The 23,114-nt window shown below is 45.9% G+C and overlaps 2 protein-coding genes across 12 annotated transcripts in view; both read right to left on the reverse strand.

Moving 5' to 3' along the window:
- LOC137423916 (uncharacterized) overlaps positions 1-12,369 on the reverse strand; it is a 37,423-nt gene extending 25,054 nt beyond the window's left edge. For all 4 annotated transcript variants that reach the window (XM_068111447.2, XM_068111446.2, XM_068111445.2 and 1 more), the window contains exons 1-3: positions 12,196-12,369; positions 6,031-6,203; positions 5,010-5,123 (exon numbers count right to left, since the gene is read on the reverse strand). In XM_068111447.2, coding sequence (XP_067967548.2) covers positions 5,010-5,123; positions 6,031-6,203; positions 12,196-12,367 — 459 coding nt within the window. In that variant the 5' untranslated portion in view covers positions 12,368-12,369. The remainder of the gene's footprint in view (positions 1-5,009; positions 5,124-6,030; positions 6,204-12,195) is intronic.
- A 4,861-nt stretch (positions 12,370-17,230) lies between these two features.
- The window catches only part of TSC2 (TSC complex subunit 2), a 177,517-nt gene continuing 171,633 nt past the window's right edge, over positions 17,231-23,114 (reverse strand). For all 8 annotated transcript variants that reach the window (XM_078774796.1, XM_078774795.1, XM_078774794.1 and 5 more), the window contains 2 exons: positions 22,847-22,945; positions 17,231-18,235 (listed from right to left, as the gene is read on the reverse strand). In XM_078774796.1, coding sequence (XP_078630922.1) covers positions 18,113-18,235; positions 22,847-22,945 — 222 coding nt within the window. In that variant the 3' untranslated portion in view covers positions 17,231-18,112. The remainder of the gene's footprint in view (positions 18,236-22,846; positions 22,946-23,114) is intronic.

A 23,114-nucleotide genomic window follows, 5' to 3' on the forward strand; every position in this document is an offset into this window, starting at 1 on the left:
CTGGATGGCGGGGTCGGCGGACTGGTCCGCCGCCATCCGGGCATAGTCGATCCCGAGGTGGACCGCGTGGGCGACGGACCGGGAAAGGCAATCCGCCACTGGGTTGTCCTTCCCCGCGTCGTGCCGGATGTCCATCGTGTACTCGGACACGGCCGAGAGGTGACGCTGCTGCCGGGCCGACCACGGCTCGGCAACCTTGGCCATCGTGAATACCAGGGGCTTGTGGTCGACGAAGGCCGCGAACGGGCGGCCCTCGAGCAGATGGCGGAAGTGCCGGACCGCCAGTTGGAGCCCGAGCAGCTCGCGGTCGAAGGTACTGTACCGCCGTTCGTGCGGGCGGAGCTGCCGGCTAAAAAACGCCAGCGGCTGCCAAGCTCCCTTCACCCATTGCTCGTGCACCGCGCCCACCGCGTAGTCCGACGTGTCGGTGGTGAGGACGATCGGTGCATCGGGCGCCAGGTGCGCGAGCGAGCATGGTGGCGTTAGCCAAGGCGAGCTTCGCGCCCGCGAACGCCGCGTCCATCGGCTCGGTCCAGGCAACGTCGCCTTTGCCCGGCTTCCCCCGGAGGGCCTCGTGCAGGGGGCGCAGGAGTTGGGCGATGCGGGGCAGGAAACGGTGATAAAAGTTCACCATGCCCAGGAACTCCTGGAGCCCCTTGATCGTGCGGGGGCGCGGAAAACCCCTGACCGCCTCCACCTTGGCCGGTAAGGGGATGGCCCCGTGCCTGGTGACGGGGTGCCCCAAAAAGTCGATTTCGGTGACGCCGAACCGGCACTTGGCGGGGTTGATGATCAGGCCATGCCGGCCCAGGCGTTCGAAGAGTGTGAGGAGATGGCGGAGGTGCTCCTCACGGGACGTGCTTGCGACGAGGATGTCGTCCAGGTAGACGTACACGAAGTCCAAGTCGCGCAAGACGCTGTCCATAAGCCGCTGGAACGCCTGGGCCGCATTCTTCAACCCGAAGGGCATCCGCAGAAACTCGAAGAGGCCGAATGGTGTGATGACGGCCGTCTTCGGTATGTCCTCCGGCCTGACGGGGACCTGGTGGTATCCGCGGATGAGGTCCACCTTGGAGAAGAGGGACATTTTCGCCAACCGGGCGGAAAAGTCCTGGATGTGAGGGACCGGGTAGCGGTCGGGGGTGGTCGCATCGTTGAGGCGGCGGTATTCTCCGCACGGCCGCCACCCGCCGCCGGGCTTGGGCACAATGTGCAGCGGCGATGCCCATGCGCTGTTGGAGTGCCGGACGATGCCCAGTCGCTCCAGCGTGGCGAACTCCTCCTGCGCCACGGCGAGCTTCGCCGGGTCGAGGCGGCGCGCCCGGACGTCAGCTTGCTTGTCGGACGCGGAGGCAGGGAGGACGCTCACCTGCGCTCCCGTGTCGCACAGGAAGCGACGACCCGAGGAGGTGTCTGTTATGAACAGAAGGCTGCCAGTATGGCCGACGCTCATGGCAGGAAGCGAGCGCCGGCCTGGCCGTTTCCCGACCTGCCAAAAGTACAAGGCGGGCGGCAGGACCTGGCCTTGTGGCCGAACCTGGTATGGAAGTGGCACCAGGTCTGGCCCGGTGGTGGTTGTCGCGCCGGTTGTGACGACGGTGGTGGGCGGGGCGTGGCGGGGGCCACGCGCGGATCCGAACAACCTGCGCCGTGGTCGGGAGGATCCGAACGCCATGCCACGTGGCGATCCGAACCACTCGCGCCGTGCGCGGCGCCGGGATCACGACGGCCGTGCTATATGCCGGCCGTGTGTCGTGGGCTGCGAAAAACTTGTCCGCCTCCCTGGCCAGGGCGCGCGGTTCTGTAATGGTCGAACCGGCCAGCGCGAGCCGTACCTGTACAGGTAGCTGGCGCAGGAAGAGAGCACGGAAAAGGAAATCCGCGTGGCCATCGCCGAGCAGGGACAGCATGTAATCCATGCGGGCGGACGGTCGTGTGTCGCCGAGGACGGGAAGGTCCAAAAGACGGTCAGCGCGGTCGGCCTCTGTGAGGCCAAACGTGTCGAGGAGAAGTCGCTTGAGCGCCGCGTACTTGCTCTCGTCCGGCGGGTGCCGGAGGAAGGACACGACTCGGGCGGCCGTGCCGGATCCAAGGGCAGCGACCACGTAAAAGTACCTCGTGTCGTCCGCCGTGACGCCCCGGAGCTGGAATTGGGCCTCGGCCTGTAGAAACCAGGTGTCGGCCTGCGCTTCCCAGAACTCCGGGAGCTTGATCGCAACAGCGTTGACGGCCATGGCGCGTTCGGGGAACAGCAACGGCTGAACCAGTGGGGGGTCACCATTGTGGTGCTGGGCACACACGTTAAACAAAGGTAGGCCACAACGCTTTAGGTTAAGTCGAGCTCTTTATTCATTGCTCACTCGTCAGCACTGCCGTGCTCGGGGCTGCGAGCCCGCGTGTATATCTGGAGGCCACGCCTCACCTGGGGCGTGGCCGACGCCCACTGGTGCGCGGAATTATGTCACTGCGCCAGCGAGCCATCGTGTCCGCCACAGGACATGCCAAGTAGTCTCAATGTGTCCACTGCAACGTCATACACACTCAACCATTTGGTGGATACATATCTCTGGCATCGAAAACCATACATCCAGGATGCTGTGTAGATCTTCCAGGTAGTCAAACAAATCTGTTGACTATTTGAGGTCAGCATAAATCGCTGTAAAAGGCAACTCCAGATATTGGTCGAAATCCTTTGAAAATGTTTTGGCTGCATTATGGACATGATGGCAAGTGTCACCATCAATGTCAAATAAGTGCAGTGCTTTGTCTGTTAGCAACCTTGACCCCAAAGCTACTTATGGACCCCCTCATGACATTACAATAATCTAAGAGTTACGTCTTTTCAACGGGGAAACAAGTTCATTTTACACTAATTGCAATTTTAACTGCAATCAAACTGAGGGAGGCAAAGTGGAAGACAATGACTTTGCCTATAGATGGAAAAAAGTAACTCACGAGCACAATTAAGATCGATATAAATCGGAAAGTTATCACGCGCAGAATGAGTGGAGGCATGTAGCGAGTCTCGATTTTGGGGGTTTCACCAGAAGGGGGTTACTCGCAGTACGCCAGCAGGAACCAGACATGGGGACAGAGCACGGAAGGGCTGAGGGTGCAAGACCAGCAAGGAGGCAGTAGAAGACAGAGACCACTGACCTGCCTGCGATGTGAAAGTGATAGGCCCATAGACTCGGCGTCTTCACAGGACACTCCAATGATTTTGAAGTCAAAACCAACTTTTCTTTCAACAACTCTTATTTCCTACTAGTATAAAGCCCGTCAAAAACGGGTTGGAAAAGTTTATTCAAGGACACTGAATTCCAAAGTCTGAAGCATCGGCCGAGCATCAGGTGTGCTTATATCTTTTTTTATGTATGCGTCGCAAGTGGCGACTAACAGGATTGGCGGCAGGAAGAGCATCCGGCCATAAAACATTGCTTCAAAAAGGGGACCATGGTGCCCGAAAAAAACGCCAACCCCTGCTCTCCAGGGAAAAATGGCCTCTAAAGGTGGTTCTTCTTCTTCTTCTTCTTCTTCTTCTAGCCATCCTACGGATGCAGATGAACACTCGTTTTACTCTACGTGGGGTACACATCACCTGCAGCGAATTTCACCTCCCCACGCCTTGTATTTATTGTTATTTTAAAACAACGCTTCTGTACACCGCCCTTGAGGCTCAATTTGCAAGCAACCGTCTACAGTTCCAATTTGAAGAGATGTAATTACACTTTTATGGAAATTGTTTTTCGATTTTTTCTATCCTCAAAAATAGAACGCAGTGAACACAGTCGTGCTTAAAGATTAGCCAATAAACCCTTCTTAAATTGTACTTTTGAAGGGGGACAGACAAATGTGCTTATATCTTCTTCATTTATGAGACATCCTACTGACGTAGATGAACACTTGTTTTACTCTGCGCCTGCTGCACATCAGGTGCAGTGAATTTCACCTCCCTGTGTCTTGTATTTATTGTTATTAAAACAAAAACGCTTCTGTATACCACCCCTGAGGCTCAGTTTGCAAGTCACCATCTACATTTCCAATAGAAGAGAAATAATTACTCTTCTTTTGGGTCCTTGGGGTCTTTTGGGTCCTCTGGGTCTTTTGTGTCTTCAGTTTCCTCGGGGTCTTTTGGGTCATTCGAGTCTTTTGTTTCCTCTGGGTCTTTTCGGTCCTCTGGGTGTTTGGGGGTATTTAAGGGTCTTTTGGATGTTTTCGGTCTTTGGAGCAATTTGGATCTTTGGAGTCAATTAGGTCCTAGGGGTCTTTAATGGGCTTCTGGGTCTTTTCTATCTTTTCAGTCTTTGGGGTCTTTGGGATATTTCAAGTCTTCAGGGTCTTCAAGCATGTTTGGAGTCTTTTGGGTCTTCATGGTAATTTAGGTCTTCTGGGCCCTTGGGGTCTTCTGGGTCATTTGGATCCTTGGGGTCTTTTGGGTCTTCTAGGTTCTTGGGGTATTTTGGGTCTTTGGGGTCGCTAAGGGTCTTTGGTGTCCATTGGGTCTTCAGTCTTTTCGGTCTTTTGGATCTTTAGGGGTCTTTGTGGTGTTCTGGATCCTCAGGGTGTTTTCGGTCGTCAGAGTCCTTGGGGTATTCTGGGTCCTTGGGGTCCTCTGGGTCTTTTGGATCCTTGGGGTCTTCTAAGTTATTGGGGTATTTTGGGTCTTTAAAGGTCTTTGGGGTATTTTGGGTCTTTGGTGTCAATTGGGTCCTCAGGGTTGTTTGGGTCCTCGGGGTCTTTTGTTATTTTGAGTCCGAGGAGTCTTTTAGGTCTTTTAACTGGTGGACACATAGTCGTGTTCAAAGATTGCTCATTAAAACCCCACTCAGATCCCTCCTCAAGCGCCACTCAAAGCCTTCAACACCTACCCTTACGAAGGGGGAAGGACATCACACAAACAAATACACAAACACACATTGTGTTTTATATGGTGGATTTAAAATATGGAACAATTTGGAGGCAAAAATTAAAAAGCACATTTTGTACAAAAAACATTTTCATACCATTACCTTGAACTGTGGCAGTTTCGCTATTTCCCTGATGATGATGAGTGCAGAGCATCCAAGCTTCTTTGTGCTGTGGACTGTTTTGTGCTTGCAAATTATATTAACACCATTCGCTTCCTGCAAGACAAATTTATAGAAAGTGTGAAATACTCTTTCCATTAGATCCCCTTTATTTACCTTGTTCGCGAATACAAGTCCATGGTTTGTGTGGCTTATCAAAGGGATTATTGCCAATTCATATACAATGCTAGGGGCATAGAAAAGGCCCTTATATAAGGGAATGTGTCATGTGGCAAAGTAGAGAAAAGAAAGGACATTCCATAGCTTGTAGAAAATGTCAAACAATAGAAAATAAAAGACATTCAAAAAATATTGTGTGCGTGTTGGACTACCCTTGTGTTCCTAGGAGGAACCAAGTAATGCTCCAGGAATGTTTATATTGGCCAAAATGTGTATTACTTCTACAGATGTTTACATGAAATGGCTGGGCAGATAAGGATAGTTTAGAGGTATCAAAATCCAACACTGTCATCCCGGTGTTTCACACGCAGGGTGATTCATCATTCATACCTCGGATGGACGTTAAACTATCTTGCTATAGTTCACCAAATGTCTGTTTGTCCGTCTGTTCCCAGGTACCGCAAAAACGGCTGAACCGATCGCAACGAAATTTTGGCTGGGTAATCTTGGGACCCCCAGGAGTAAAATAGGCTATATTGTTTTTTCAATTTTTCCAATTTCCAATTTTTCCAAACACGATGTAATAATATTTACCGATATGAACAGTGATGTGGCTTTTATTGAAATTCAACAAATACTGTTTAGATTTTGATGATTTGCGTGTGATATGATTTAACGGATGTTTATATAAATCGTTTAAAATTAAAAAAGCCTTCAATTTCTGATATTTTGCCTTTTCATTTGGGCCTCCCAATTGAAGCCCCGCCCGTAGGGTTGTTTAATACTCAATGTGCTCAATTCAAAACGTTATTCATTTAACACCGGTTTGCAGGTGTGTACCTACCTGCTTCTCTTTCATCAGCCTCTCTTTCAGTGCCTTATTCCGGTCTGGCCCATTTTGACATTCCATCCGTCGCTTCCCCAGCACTATATAGGGAATGCCATCGAAGGCCAGACTTGCTCCCAGCGTGCTACGTGTATCGCGCCAACACACGCGGTGCGGTCTGGCCACCAAGCCTACGATGCAAAATAAAACAGAAAAACCTTCACAATCACGGCTGTGGCATCATAAACAGGGATTCATATTCCAAAGGCGATGAATGCAGCATGCATAAAATTTGGAATAACAAAGAATCAGGCCCAACATTACAATAGGCCGTCATAAGCTGGCCTCATTTAGGCTGGTCTCGTAACATACTTGTCGGGCTGGTAGGATAGGTAGGCCCGAGAGGTGTATGCCCTCACCTCCAGGCCGTCAAGCCTGGGTTTTAACCCAGACTTGCCATTCCGGCACGATTCATCAATTTGCACGCCGTCCCTCTGATGCACATTGAACTGAGGGTCCCGTCTGCCAGCATTAGGTAGTGGACATTGAAGCTCCCATGTGCCCCTTCACAAAGAGTAGGTATGCTATCGCCGGCACCATGAACAAATTCCAAATTCTTTTGGAATTCCAAATTTGGAACAAAATTCCAGAATGTGGTTGTTCTCTGAGCGGACGTTTCTGCACGCACTTCTTCTGGAAGGAAGGGCAACTGCCATCAATGTGTTTCTAATGCATGGAAATATATACCGACGTCACCTAATGGCCTTATTTAGGCTAAGCCCTGCTCTGTGGGGAAAATGGCCTTTAAAGGTGGTTCATTTTTTCTCCTAATGGCCTTATTTATGTTGCATGAGATTTACATGCAGGCTTTTCCATTAGCCTGGATGGCTGATAAAACAAAAATGAACCCAACTGGGGGAAAATATTGGAGATGAATGATGGATGATAAATTGTGACCTCCGCCACCAAAGGTGGATGGAGGTTATGCTTTCACCCCTGTCTGTTTCTTTGTCTGTCAACAGGATATCTCAAAAAGTTGCGGACGGATTCGGACAACATTTGATGGAGAGCTTTGGTATGTGACGAGGCCGAAATTATTAGATATGGCATTGAGAGAAGATATGGCATTGAGAGATATGGCAAAAAACGATATATAGCACGATATCTCAAAAGGTTGTGGACGGATTCGGACAGCATTTGATGGAGAGCTTTGGTATGTGACGAGGCCGAAATTATTAGATTTTAATGAAGATTCAGATCTGGATCTGAGCATTTTAAAGTGATTCTTCACCATTGAGAGATAGGGCAAAAAACGATGCATGGCACGATATCTCAAAAGGTTGTGGACGGATTCGGACAGCATTTGGTGGAGAGCTTTGGTATGTGACGAGGCCGAAATTATTAGATTTTAATGAAGATTCAGATCTGGATCTGAGCATTTTAAAGTGATTCTTCACCATTGAGAGATAGGGCAAAAAACGATGCATGGCACGATATCTCAAAAAGTTGTGGACGGATTCGGACAACATTTGATGGAGAGCTTTGGTATGTGACGAGGCCGAAATTATTAGATATGGCATTGAGAGAAGATATGGCATTGAGAGATATGGCAAAAAACGATATATAGCACGATATCTCAAAAGGTTGTGGACGGATTCGGACAGCATTTGATGGAGAGCTTTGGTATGTGACGAGGCCGAAATTATTAGATTTTAATGAAGATTCAGATCTGGATCTGAGCATTTTAAAGTGATTCTTCACCATTGAGAGATAGGGCAAAAAACGATGCATGGCACGAAATTATTAGATTTTAATGAAGATTCAGATCTGGATCTGAGCATTTTAAAGTGATTCTTCACCATTGAGAGAAAAAAAAAAAAAAAAAAAAAATTTCTTCTTCTTCTTGTGATTCTTCACCATTGAGAGATAGGGCAAAAAACGATGCATGGCACGATATCTCAAAAGGTTGTGGACGGATTCGGACAACATTTGGTGGAGAGCTTTGGTATGTGACGAGGCCGAAATTATTAGATTTTGGTGAAGATTCAGATCTGGATCTGAGAATTTTAAAATGATTCTTCACCATTGAGAGATAGGGCAAAAAACGATACATGGCACGATATCTCAAAAAGTTGTGGACGGATTCGGACAACATTTGATGGAGAGCTTTGGTATGTGACGAGGCCGAAATTATTAGATTTTAATGAAGATTCAGATCTGGATCTGAGAATTTTAAAATGATTCTTCACCATTGAGAGATAGGGCAAAAAACGATGCATGGCACGATATCTCAAAAAGTTGTGGACAGATTCGGACAACATTTGATGGAGAGCTTCGGTATGTGACGAGGCCGAAATTATTAGATTTTGGTGAAGATCCGAATCTGGATACGAGAATAAAAAAAAGAAGAAGTGATTCTTCACTATTGAGAATATACAGCACGGTATCTCAAAAACTTGAAGAATCATTTAAAAACTCTTCAACAAGGTCCAATAAATTCATCTTCGTGACATCCCCAAACTGTCCACCAAATTGTCTCAATCCGTCCATAACCTTTCGAAATATCCTGTTCACAAACAAACAGACAAGGGTGAAAACATAACCTGAGTCTACCTTCGGTGACGGAGGAAACAATTTGGTTTCTTTGTTTTGTTCAGTAAATGTGATCGCAATGATGAAACTCTCGGCGATTTGCCCCTTTTGCAGACCTATAATGTTACAAAGTCTGACAGGATGTTGCACAAGTAGCACACATCTTTAACCGTGCAGCCATTGGTCGATTCCGAGCCTGACTATAATTTGTTGGCTTCGTACTTCATCGGCAGGTTGTTGAATCACAAAGTGCCCCCGTTAAGCCATGGTCCCATAGAGCCTGCGTTGGTGTACGATGGGCTACGATGGTAGGATCGTGGAGCATCGTGGAGCCCATCCTGCGTCGACGTACGATTTTGTGGCCATCGTAGGTTGGAAAATCATCTTTTGAAATGTGCAAAAGATGGTCTACGATGGTCCACGATCCTACAATCGTAGACCATCGTACGACACGTACGATATCGTACGACAATCCTGCGAGGACGCAGGATCATCCTGCGTCCTCGTAGCTACTTTGGGGGTAGATACTTTGGGGGTAGATATTTTGGGGGTAGATATTTTGGGGGTAGCTACTTTGGGGATAGCTACTTTGGGGATAGCTACTTTGGGGGTAGCTACTTTGGGGGTAGCTACTTTGGGGATAGCTACTTTGGGGGTAGCTACTTTGGGGGTAGCTACTTTGGGGATAGCTACTTTGGGGGTAGCTACTTTGGGGATAGCTACTTTGGGGGTAGCTACTTTGGGGATAGCTACTTTTGGGGTAGCTACTTTGGGGGTAGCTACTTTGGGGGTAGCTACTTTGGGGATAGCTACTTTGGGGGTAGCTACTTTGGGGGTAGCTACTTTGGGGATAGCTACTTTGGGGGTAGCTACTTTGGGGATAGCTACTTTGGGGGTAGATACTTTGGGGATAGCTACTTTGGGGGTAGATACTTTGGGGATAGCTACTTTGGGGATAGCTACTTTGGGGATAGCTACTTTGGGGATAGCTACTTTGGGGATAGCTACTTTGGGGATAGCTACTTTGGGGATAGCTACTTTGGGGATAGCTACTTTGGGGGTAGCTACTTTGGGGGTAGCTACTTTGGGGGTAGATATTTTGGGGGTAGCTACTTTGGGGGTAGCTACTTTGGGGATAGCTACTTTGGGGATAGCTACTTTGGGGGTAGCTACTTTGGGGATAGCTACTTTGGGGATAGCTACTTTGGGGGTAGCTACTTTGGGGATAGCTACTTTGGGGATAGCTACTTTGGGGGTAGATACTTTGGGGGTAGCTACTTTGGGGGTAGCTACTTTGGGGTAGCTACTTTGGGGGTAGCTACTTTGGGGGTAGCTACTTTGGGGATAGCTACTTTGGGGGTAGCTACTTTGGGGGTAGCTACTTTGGGGATAGCTACTTTGGGGATAGCTACTTTGGGGATAGCTACTTTGGGGGTAGCTACTTTGGGGATAGCTACTTTGGGGATAGCTACTTTGGGGGTAGATACTTTGGGGATAGCTACTTTGGGGGTAGCTACTTTGGGGATAGCTACTTTGGGGGTAGCTACTTTGGGGGTAGCTACTTTGGGGATAGCTACTTTGGGGATAGCTACTTTGGGGGTAGCTACTTTGGGGATAGCTACTTTGGGGATAGCTACTTTGGGGGTAGATACTTTGGGGATAGCTACTTTGGGGGTAGCTACTTTGGGGATAGCTACTTTGGGGGTAGCTACTTTGGGGGTAGCTACTTTGGGGATAGCTACTTTGGGGATAGCTACTTTGGGGGTAGCTACTTTGGGGATAGCTACTTTTGGGGTAGCTACTTTGGGGATAGCTACTTTTGGGGTAGCTACTTTGGGGGTAGCTACTTTGGGGGTAGCTACTTTGGGGATAGCTACTTTGGGGGTAGCTACTTTGGGGGTAGCTACTTTGGGGATAGCTACTTTGGGGGTAGCTACTTTGGGGATAGCTACTTTGGGGGTAGATACTTTGGGGATAGCTACTTTGGGGGTAGATACTTTGGGGATAGCTACTTTGGGGATAGCTACTTTGGGGATAGCTACTTTGGGGATAGCTACTTTGGGGATAGCTACTTTGGGGGTAGCTACTTTGGGGGTAGCTACTTTGGGGGTAGATATTTTGGGGGTAGCTACTTTGGGGGTAGCTACTTTGGGGATAGCTACTTTGGGGGTAGCTACTTTGGGGATAGCTACTTTGGGGATAGCTACTTTGGGGATAGCTACTTTGGGGATAGCTACTTTGGGGGTAGCTACTTTGGGGGTAGCTACTTTGGGGGTAGCTACTTTGGGGATAGCTACTTTGGGGATAGCTACTTTGGGGATAGCTACTTTGGGGGTAGCTACTTTGGGGGTAGATATTTTGGGGGTAGCTACTTTGGGGGTAGCTACTTTGGGGATAGCTACTTTGGGGGTAGCTACTTTGGGGGTAGATACTTTGGGGGTATATAAACCCCAGCCATCAGCCATCACTTCATCATCATCAGTTCATGCCGACTTGTTCAGAGTGATCGTGGGCCATCGTAGGTTTGGGCCATCGTTGCCCATCGTATACCAACGCAGGCTCTATGGGACCATGGCTTTACCTGAATGGCTTTAAGCTGTCTGCTAGCAGTAGTTGGCAGACATTAAATATCCCATGGTCTCTCCTCTGGTCCGGCTCACTCTGCTTCCTCAGTGTTTTTCAACACACGTCGTTTCAGAGGGATAGGCATCTTTGGCCATTTCGGTGTCTTTTGGGTCTTCAGGGTATTTTGGGTCTTCATGGTGTTTTGGGTCTTCAAGGCCTTTTAGGGTATTTTGGGTCTTCGGGGTATTTGGAGTCTTCATGGTCTTCAGGGTACTTTGGTTCTCCGAGTCTTTAAGGATCGTTTGCATCTTCGGGGTATTTTGGGTCTTCAGGGCAAGTTGGGTCTTCAGAGTCTTTCGGATCGTCTGGGTTTTTAAGGGTATTTTGGGTCTTTGGGGTGTTTTGGGTCTTTGGGGTGTTTTGGGTCTTTGGAGTCTTCAGTGTCTTTGTGGTCTTCAGGGTCTTTTTGGTCCATTTGGGTCTTCAGGGTCTTTTGGATCGTCTGGACCTTTAATGGTATTTTCGGTCTTTGGGGTGTTTTGGGTCTTATGAGTCTTCAGGGTCTTTGGGGTCTCAGCAGTCTAAACGTAATTAAGAGTTCACGGACTGTGTTTTGAGGGGTTAATTTTATTTGAAGAAGACGACGTTTTGGTCGCATATGAACATAACCACATACGTTTGCTCTATTATAATAAGATATTAAACCCAGAAACTTCGTGAAAAACTCTCAAAATACACAGCTTAAAAAAAACCACATTTATACTTCCACTTCCAGGTACATCTAATATATATATTTTATATATGGTTCAAGTGGACTACCTACATGGACATCTCCCTCTGGAGAACGTGGTGCTGACATAGTACAAGCTCTTCACCAAAACGGAGTAAACTCCATTGCCAAAGAGCTCAGAGGGAAACACGCTACGAACTCGGCTATCCTGCCCCAAGCACGAACACGCAGCTTTTCCATCCAAGACATATTACTATTAGCAGCTGTAGAGACCAGAGACCCTGCACTGCACAGACCTGAATATCCGAAGCCCTTGGTCTGGTTGGTAATAATGAAGGCGCTTGATGTTTCAAGTTCATACTGTCGGATCAGCTCGACCGCGTCCTGCACGTTCAGAACATACCCAGAGAAATCTCCATACTTTACTTCAAACCGACTCGCCCAACAGCTACAACAGGAACCCGCCATTCTCAAAAAATTTGTCAAAATGCTTCATGTTTGTTTTGGTTTATATAATATATTAGTCGGATAGTTCATTAGTTTTTAATGTCTTTTACGCAAAAGGTATAACGTTAGATATTACAAACTTGCATAATATCCGACACTAGTAAAACGATGTGAAAATACGCTTTAAAAGTTGGAAGGAACCAATTGAGCTTCTAATAAAGTACATGTATACACCTCAAAATCAATCACCATAGCTTTAGACGGTGTCACATTGTTTATTATCCCCCGTCGCACCGCAGAGCGAAAGGGGGACTATGGTTTTCCCCTCCCTCCGTCCGTCCGTGCCGTGCGTGCGTGTGTGCGTGAGCGAAGGACCGAATTCTAATTTGGTGTGCGGGTGCAACCCACGTCAAAATCCAAGATGGCCGCCGCCATGTATGTCTGACGCCATGTATGTCTGAACCTTGTGAGCGGAATATCTTGAAAAATAAGCGAAGTACCAACGTCTAATCTGGTGTGTGGCTGTATCTAGGCATAAGGAAGAACGCTATTGAAAATTGGGCCGCCACGTCAAAATCCAAGATGGCCACCACCATATATATATATGTCTGAATCTTGTGAGCGAAATATCTTGAAAAATAAACGAACTACTACCTTCTAATCTGGTGTGTGGGTGTATCTACGCATAAGGGAGAACGCTATTGAAAATTGGGCCGCCACGTCAAAATCCAAGATGGCCACCTTGCGTCTTCCACTTTGTCAACTCATCACTTCACTGACGGGGGACCTAGGCGTAATTTACGTTTCGACTGCTGAGACCCTTCAGAACTTTGACGACCCTTTAAGTCCCCCGATACCCTTTAGACCACAAATACCCCTGAAGACCCAAAACACCCCAAAGACCCAAAACACCCCGAAGACCCAAAACACCCCGGAGACCCAAAAGCCCCTGAAGACCCAGAAGACCCAAAATACCCCGAAGACACAAAAGACCCCGAAGACCCAAAACACACTGAAGCCCCTAAAGACCCAGAGGAACCAAAAGATGATTAAGACCCAAAAGCCCCTGAAGACACTGAAGTCCCAATAGACCCCAAAGACCCAAAGGACACCGAAATGGTCAACGATGCCTATCCCTCTGAAAAGACGTGTGGTGAGGCACGCGGAACACGCTGAGTCACACTAGTTACAATTGTAATACCCGTTCCCTCCAGGAGTGAAGTATGCTCACAATAACACTCCCTCAGGCAGGGATCAATGGTAAAACCACTCTCAACGTGAGGTACCGCACCATATAACACCTTACACATCCATGTACAAGCAAAAGAGACAAGTCGTCTCCCGCACCCTCACAGGAGAGGGGAGGGGTATTTTGTGCCCATGACATCACCATACATAGGTACGGTTGTGGTAGTATATACTGGGTAGACCAACACGTATGCAATATTTGGGGTGAACATGGCCCACTGTCCCCACAATTATCATTCGTACTACATCCGTCCATACATGACATATAGTCACGTGAAAAAGTAAGTACACCCCATGTAAAGTTTTGACTTTTTCAACATATTTCAACATACAGCTATTTGATCTTCATTTCAACAATATTGATAGATAAAGGTGATATAATATAACAAATATCATGAAACATTTACATTTTGTAGTCCATTGTATAATTTAAATAAACATAAATGCAAATTTCACATGTGGAAAAGGTAAGTACACTCCTACATTTATCACTACTTCAAATACCTAAAATTAGAATCAGGTACACCAGCTCAGGTGCAAATGATTAGAACATCGTTAGAGAGGATCTTGGAGGAACCCGTCTTATTTAAACCTCAGACATTTAGTTTGGTTTGCTCTTTGTTGTTGAAGTGTGCGGTGTCACCATACCGAGGTGGTCTTTCTGTCTTATACCGACTCCTCTCCGGCCTTGCTCCCCCAGCTCTCTCTGTGCTCTGTCCCCCCAATATTCCTTCAGGTCGCACAAGATCTGCCTGCAACCCTCTTATGGTTAAACTGCCAAAATCTAGGCTCTCTGCTCACCTTCACTCTTTCATTCCCCTTTTCTCCCACCTCTGGAACAAACTCCCCCACTCCCTTCAATCCCACCCCTCCCTCCAGATCTTTAAAACAGCTGTTCACCACAATCTCTTATCTTCCCCCATCCAAACCTTGATCTTTTCTACCCCCGCTAATTCACCCGATACTTTTTTTTATTTAATTCCAACTTCTTTCCTGGAAGTCCTTGCAGTGTTCATATGTTTTATACCTCTCCCACCTCCCCAAAGCCCTCCCCCTCCCACATTTCTCCCGATGTCCCTGCTCTCAAATGTTGTGTTTGTGTCCTTCCCCCTCTCTCCCCATCTTGTCTGCCGCTCCCCTTATTTTTTGTGTTTTGTGTGTCGTTTTGACTTTTTGTGTGATTAATGTTAGCTCTTTCACAAGCCTCGATCTTGCATACAAAAAAAGGAAAAAAAAAGTAGTATCACCATTTAGAAGAATTACCCTTCAGTGGAATCACCATTTAGAAGAATTACCCTTCAGTAGAATCACCATTTAGAATTACCATTTAGAAGAATTACCATTTAGAAGAATTACCATTTAGTAGAATTACCATTTAGTAGAATTACCATTTAGAATTACCCTTTAGTAGAATCACCATTTAGAATTACCATTTAGAATTACCCTTTAGTAGAATCACCATTTAGAATTACCCTTTAGTAGAATCACCATTTAGAATTACCATTTAGAATTACCCTTTAGTAGAATCACCATTTAGAATTACCCTTTAGTAGAATCACCATTTAGAATTACCATTTAGAATTACCCTTTAGTAGAATCACCATTTAGAATCACCATTTAGAATTACCCTTTAGTAGAATCACCATTTAGAATTACCCTTTAGTAGAATCACCATTTAGAATTACCATTTAGAATTACCCTTTAGTAGAATCACCATTTAGAATTACCCTTTAGTAGAATCACCATTTAGAATTACCCTTTAGTAGAATCACCATTTAGAATTACCCTTTAGTAGAATCACCATTTAGAATTACCATTTAGAAGAATTACCATTTAGAATTACCCTTTAGTAGAATCGCCATTTAGAATTACCATTCAGAAGAATAACCATTTAGAATTACCCTTTAGTAGAATCACCATTTAGAATCACCATTTAGAAGAATTACCATTGAGAAGAATTACCATTTAGAAGAATTACCATTTAGAAGAATTACCATTTCGGATTACCATTTAGAACAAGCGTTGCGCATAGGTCCGCAAAGTTGACAAAGTTGGATGTGAGTTGACAAAGTGGAAGACGCAAGGCGGCCATCTTGAATTTTGACGTGGCGACCCAATTTTCAATAGCGGTCTCCCTTATGCGTAGATACACCCACACATCAGATTAGAAGTTAGTAGTTCGTTTATTTTTCAAGATATTTCGCTCACAAGGTTCAGATATATATATATGGTGGTGGCCATCTTGGATTTTGACGTGGGGACCCAATTTTCAATAGCGTTCTTCCTTATGCCTAGATACACCCCCACACCAGATTAGAAGTTAGTACTTCGCTTATTTTTCAAAATATTCCGCTCACAAGGTTCAGACATACATGGCGGCGGCCATCTTGGATTTTGACGTGGCGACCTAATTTTCAATAGGGTTCTTCCATATGCCTAGTTGCACCCACACACCAAATTAGAATTCGGTCCTTCGCTTATGCACGCACGCATGGACGGACGGACGCACACACGGACGGAGGGGAAAACCATAGTCCCCCTTTCGCGGAGCGACGGGGGACAATTACCATTTAGAAGAATTACCATTTTGAAGAATTACCATTTAGAATTACCATTTAGAAGAATTACCATTTTGAAGAATTACCATTTAGAAGAATTACCATTTAGAATTACCACCATTTGGAAGAATTACCATTTAGAATTACCATTTCGAAGAATTACCATTTCGAATTACCATTTAGAAGAATTACTCTTTGGAAGAATTACTATTTAGAAGAATTACGATTAAGAATTACCATTTAGAAGAATTACCATTAAGAATTACCATTTAGAATTACCATTTAGAAGAATTACCATTTAAAATTACCATTTAGAATTACCATTTAGAATTACCATTTAGAATTACTCTTTAGAATTACTCTTTAGAATTACTCTTTAGAATTACCCTTTAGAATTACTCTTTGGAATTACGCTTTAGAATTACCATTTAGAATTACCCTTTATAATCACCCTTTAGAATTACCCTTTATAATCACCCATGAGAATTACCCTTGCGAATTACCCTTTATAATCACCCATGAGAATTACCCTTGAGAATTACCTTTTGGAATTATCCATTAGAATTACTCTTTGGAATTACCCATTAAAATTACCCTTTAGTACCCCCTTTGGGATGACCATGGTGTGTTAGAATGGTTCTTCGTCTTCATTTTGACGGACAGATGGATAACCAAATATTGAAGCGGCTTCAATGCTCAATTACCTCGCTCATCTCTGCACATGCGTGATTGAGATGCATTTAGAGCCAAAGTACTGTTAAACTACAGGTTCGTTTTCCACTTCACATTCCGATTTGTGTTCAAAATACAACATTCAATTGAAATCAAGTTGTTTCTCGATCATAAACCGACGTTTGTAGAAAGAAGTGAACAAATTGTTCAACCCCGCTTTTTGCTTCACACGGGTTTTTTGTATACCAAATCGAGGCTCGTGTAAGAGCGAACACATATAACATATAATAAAGGGAGTGGGAGACAAGAGGGGAAGAGAGAGGGAAGCACAACAAAAGTAGAGAATAAGGACATCAGGAGATCTGTGGAAGGAAGAGGGCTGCACAAAAAAAACAACAATAAGGCAGAGAATTTCTGAACTTTATTTTTCAATGACCCATGCTTGCAGGAGAGAGAGAAATGATATTTCCAACAGTGCGTCGCGATCACATTGCGAAACGTCTAAACAAGTGACATGACATTTGCACCAAATTGTTGCCAATGACGTTACAGCGAACAGTGGCAACTAAAGAAGCCTTGTTTAGTCCCTTTCACCCGGGTGTGAAGATTCTATCGAGAAGTCATTTATCTATTCCATACACACCAACGGGATGGAGGGTGGCAGTGGCCAAAAGGTGAGAGGGTGGGGTGAGTTGGTAATTGAGTTCAGAAGAGGAAAGGTCAAAGGAGTGGTGGTAAAAAAAAAATCCCTCAAAATTTGCATAAGTAATAAATAGATGTCGCCCTCACCTCCTACTCCCTCTTCCCCCAAAGAAATCCCAAAACCTTGACAGAATCAGATGAGATGCCATACAGGTCGATATATGATATATATCTTGTGCACATCAAAATTGTTCCTCGATCACAGCTTTTCAAAACTAATAAGATATGCCATTCTTTACAAAAGTAGAGAATGAACAGCAGGACAAGGTGAAAAAAAAAAAATCACAGAGAACAGCATCACATATCAAAACACGTCATCCATTGAGCAATAGGAACCTCCATTGTCAAATGTATAACTTATGGGAAGAGCACTTTGCGTTCTTATCGAAGAGCAGAGACGACGACTCCGATTAACAAATCCACGCAAGTCAGGGGAACAGCTGGACACCCTCCTTGCACCTCCTTCAACTGTCTCAACCCATAACCATCGTGAAGCGGGGTGCATGTCGGATCCTTGAAGAGATGCCTCGGGGGAAAAATGCGACTGGAACTCGGAGAATGGCTGTAGGGTGCGAGAGCACCAGATTCAAACAAAGCCACTGAAATCGTCCATGGTGGATATGAGGCGAGTCCGCTGGCCAGTCTCTACAGGGCTTGTTGAAGATGTCGTTTTTCCCTGACCTCGGCGATTATGCAATTCCTCCAGAACCTGCCACAGATAAACAAAAACGGTGAAAACGAGTCACAAGTGGTTCAAAAGGGAGAAGGAGCCATCAACATGAGAACACATCACTGAGAACACAAGAAGGTATCACAGAGACATGATTATTAAGAATTTATATCATCACAGAGAGGTCATGGGTTGCTTTTTTGTATACGAGGTCAAGGCTCATGGAGGGGGGAAACACCAATTCTCCGAGCTCCGAGAAACACAGGCTTTCATCCGCAGCTCAATGGAATACTGTTCCCCCCTCTGGGCCGGTGCTCCTGCCTCACACCTAGCTCGGCTTCACGCTGTTGAAACCAAAGCTTTCAGAATCATTGGAATCTCCTGCGATGAAGCTAACTCCGAGGGCCTTTCACTCACTCACCGCAGGCAGGTTGGTGGTCTTTCTGTCTTCTACCGACTCCTCTCCGGCCTTGTCCCCATGCTCTCTCTGTGCTCTGTCCCCCAAATATTTCTACAGGTCACACAAGATCTGCCAGCAACCCTCTTATGGTTAAACTGCCAAAATCTAGGCTCTCTGCTCACCTTCACTCTTTCATTCCCCTTTTCTCCCACCTCTGGAACAAACTCCCTCACTCCCTTCAATCCCACTCCTCCCTCCAGGTCTTTAAAACAGCTGACCCCCATCTCTTATCTTCCCCCATCCAAAACCTTGATCTTTTCTTCCCCCCCTAATTCACCCCAGATCCACTTTTTTGAAATTCCAACTTCTTTCCTGGAAGTCTTTGCAGTGTCCATATGTTTTATACCTCTCCCACCTCCCCCCAAGCCCTCTCGCTCCCACATTTCTCTCGATGTCCCGGCTCTCAAATGTTGTGTTTGTGTCCTTCCCCATCTCTCCCCATCTTGTCTACCGCTCCACTTATTTTGTGTTTTGTGTGTCGGTTTGACTTTTTGTGTGATTAATGTTAGCTCTTTCATGAGCCTCGATCTTGTATACAAAAAAAAAAACAAAAAAAAAAACAGAGGGAAACAGAGGGACATTGGAATGGGTGTGTGGAGGAATGAGAGGTAGGGACAGATGCATGGAGCACTGGAGCAGACAAGATGGATACAGAAGGAAACTCAGGAAAGAACAACACTGGTGACACTCAGCGCCAAAATCCGGGAATGGGCCGATTGGGAAACATGCATTTAAAGCACTCTTAAAGGATGAAGTGTGATTGGGAAACACATTTAATGAGCTATTAAATAATTAACACGACACCTCTCATCCATGTCACCCTCCCCAAGGTTATGTCAGAACGAGCTGATTCGTCACACAGTCACAGATCTCATAACCCAAATATGGGGCCGTTCAAAAATTATGTAACGCTCCTTTTTTTTTTAGTAATTCGTATAATGTAATGCTTGATTACCATGCGTTCAGACGTACTGTGCATTCTGACAGGCTTGCTTGAAGCTTACTATTATTTGACATATGATTAGATTTTTGAGGTCCGTCATTGTGAATAACACTCGGCTCAAACAAAGTCAATAGTTTAAGTAATTTGCGTCCTGCAACGCTTGATTATGCAACGTAATGCTCAATTCCGTGTGTTCTGATGGGCTTGATTAAACCTTACTGTTATTCGACATATAATTCGATTTTTGGGGTCCCTCATCTTGAATAACACTCGACCCAAACAAAGCCAAAGGAAATCTGACACAACAACCCCGGGCGGTGTATAATCAGCAGAGGCCTACATGCTTATCATGTGTTAGGCCCCCCCCAGAAAACCAACATGGTGGCCATATCATTCAGTCCTGGTGCAATGGTGGGTGGAGACAATCGACAGATGTGGTTGTGGTCCGGCAGCTGTGTGACCAACGGGTGCACATTTCAAAAATCGACCCCCAACAAGAACACCACCAACAAGAACAACAACAACAACAACAGCAGCAGCAGCAGCAGCGCAAATCTCTTGTAGACCTGTAACACGTCACTAGTAAAAACTGGAAATTTGGGAGGATAGATTGGATGTTGTAGGGTGGAGAGTGGTTTGAAGGATGATCTTTTCTTGTGGTTTGTTTTTTTGCCACCACTTAAGTCCTCCAGTCTAGCTTGTGCTACTCTCTCAGCCCTGTGACACTCCGCAGCTCCTCCAGGATGCGCACATTCTTCCAGGAACCCCTCCTGGTTAAACTCCAAAAATCCAGGCTTTCTGCATACCTCAACATATTTGATCCTCTTTTCTCCCATCTGAATGGAATCATCTTCCTGAAGCTATTCAATCCTACTCGTCCCTCTAGATCTAGGGATTCAAACAGGTGGTGCACCACCATCTCAAGCGATTCTCCATCCCTCCATGCAATCTTTTAAAATCTCCATTAACTCTACCTATCTTAATCTAACCCAAGTCTCTTACTTGCAAGGTTATTGTGTCCGCCTCCCATCCTTTCTCTCCTCCTTTCCCTGCTCATTCATGCTCTTGATTGTCATGTCCAAACGTGACTACAGTGCCCCCACTGCTCGATTGTTGCCTTTGTACCTTCTGTCACATCACTCTTCCATGAGCCTCAACCTTGTATCAAAAAATAAGCCAGGACATTATTCATTCACCTCATTCACTGAAAATGCTTGTTCCTGCCCTATTATTCTCTCACCCCTCCTCCTTTCCAATTTCCAAATTATATTCCCAACAACTTCACAACAGCGATTCCTCTGCCTTTCCGCAGCTAAACGTCACAAACGCAGCAACCAGCGAGTGTTAGAGCATTTGTTATCACAAATGGAAGGCATAAACATTTTCAAAAAGCTATTCTTACGTTACCGTAAGCTATTCTTAAGAGCGCGCACAGCTGTAAGGACGAAGGACGGGAACAGTGGTGAGTTTGAGGTGAAGGTGGGACTGCATCAGGGGTCGGTACTAAGTCCGCTACTATTTGTAGCTGTGATGGAGGTGCTGGCTCAGAACGTAAAGGAGGGTTTACCGTGGGAGTTGTTGTATGCAGATGATCTGGTGTTGATTGCAGAAAGTATGGATGGACTGAAGGAAAAGATGAACAAGTGGAAGGAATGTATGGAGACAAAAGGTGTGAAGGTGAATATCGGAAAAACGAAGGTGATGGCAAGTGGTAAAGCATGTGGTGAGGTGGAAAGAACTGGGAAGTGGCCGTGTGCTGTGTGCAGGAAGGGTGTCGGAGTGAATTCCATTCAATGTACAATGTGTGCTGAGTGGGTTCATCAAAAATGTAGTGGTTTGAGAGGGTCATTAACCAGTGTGGCAGCTACATTCAAATGTAAGGTGTGCACAGAGGAAGCTGCAGATGGAGGAAACGTTGAGTTGGATCTTGGAGATGGCGTGAAGCTGGAAGGTGTGAAAACATTTTGCTAACTCGGAGACATGCTGAATGGAGAAGGTGGATCAGACTCGGCAACGGTTGCTCGAGTGAGATGTGCATGGAAGAAGTTTCGGGAACTGAGTGGCGTGCTGACGAGGAGGGGAGTGTCGTTGAAGCTGAAGGGAAAGGTGTATGCTGCATGTGTGAGAGGTGTTATGATTTATGGGAGTGAGACATGGGTAATGAACGTCGAGCAGCAACGAAGGCTGGAAAGGGTGGAAATGCGAATGGTTCGGTGGATGTGTGGAGTATCGTTGAGAGAGAGGAAGACAAATGATGAATTGCGAAAGATGATGGGAATCCTGTGATTGATGCTGTGAAGAGAAACAGGTTGAGATGCTTTGGTCATGTGTTGAGGAAGGATGAAAGTGACTGGTTGAGAAGAGTGATGGAAATGAAGGTAGAAGGAAGTAGAGGACGGGGAAGACCGAGAAAGACTTGGCTAAAGATGGTCGAAGAAGAAATGCGGGCAAGGGGGTTAACAAGGAGAGATGCAGAAAATAGGGCAAAATGGAGAACATTGTCATAGGGACCGCAAGGCTAACCCCCGCTCTTGCAGGGAAAATGGCCTTAAAATACCTGTTGTTGTTGTTGTTGTATTCTTACGTTACCAAAGAAACATGTGCCAGCATCCTTCGGGGCCACACTTTTATCTTTAAAATTAAACAAAATCTAATTGTTACCTCCATCACCGAAGGGGGATGGGTGTTATGTTTTCACCCCTGTCTGTCTGTCTGTGAGCAGGACATCTCAAAAAGTTATCTTCGGATTCAGACGAAACTTGGTGGACAGATTGGGTGCGCAAGGACGAATCGGTTCGATTTTGGTGAGGATCCTGATGTGGATCCGAGAATTTTTAAAGTGATTTTTCACCATTGAGAGACGGGGCTAAAAACATATACAGCACGATATCTTTACGGAAGAGTTATGACAAAGCTTGGTGGACGAGTTTGGTAGGCGACGAGAACAAGCCAATTCGACTTTGGTGAAGGTCCGGATGCAGATCCGGCCAATCAGTGGGATACAACACATAAAGGTAAACTGCTCAGCCTGGCGGAGGTATGCGCTCTACCATGTGCCGTTCTCATTTTGATAGAGAGATCTACAAGTATCATTGCCATTTCACCAAAGTTGAATCAAAACCCATGGAAAAGCATACAATTCACAACATTTTGCATTGGCCAGGGTGAGGATATAATAATCCATACAGCTTGATTTGCAAACCCCATTAGCTCCGCTAATGTAAAAGACGTCAACTAATTTGCACACCTTGCCACGAATACGCTTCACTTGCCGCAGCCTCGCCAGCCACTTGAAGGCATACTCCTCATGGTGATGGTCACGATGCATGTGCACGAGGGAAGCCATCTGTACAGGTTGGGACATAATCCCTACACACTCATACAAAATTCACTCCAACTGTATAGTTGCATCACACAAGCCAAGCTAACACTTGAGCAAAAATATTTCACAGCTGTTTGTCGCTGCTGTCAGACGTGTCCAATAAATCCATCGTCATGGGAAACGTGTTTTCCGA

Source organism: Myxine glutinosa, chromosome 3 (genome assembly GCF_964187855.1).
Source record: "Myxine glutinosa chromosome 3, kmMyxGlut1.1, whole genome shotgun sequence".
Lineage (NCBI taxonomy): Eukaryota > Metazoa > Chordata > Myxini > Myxiniformes > Myxinidae > Myxine > Myxine glutinosa.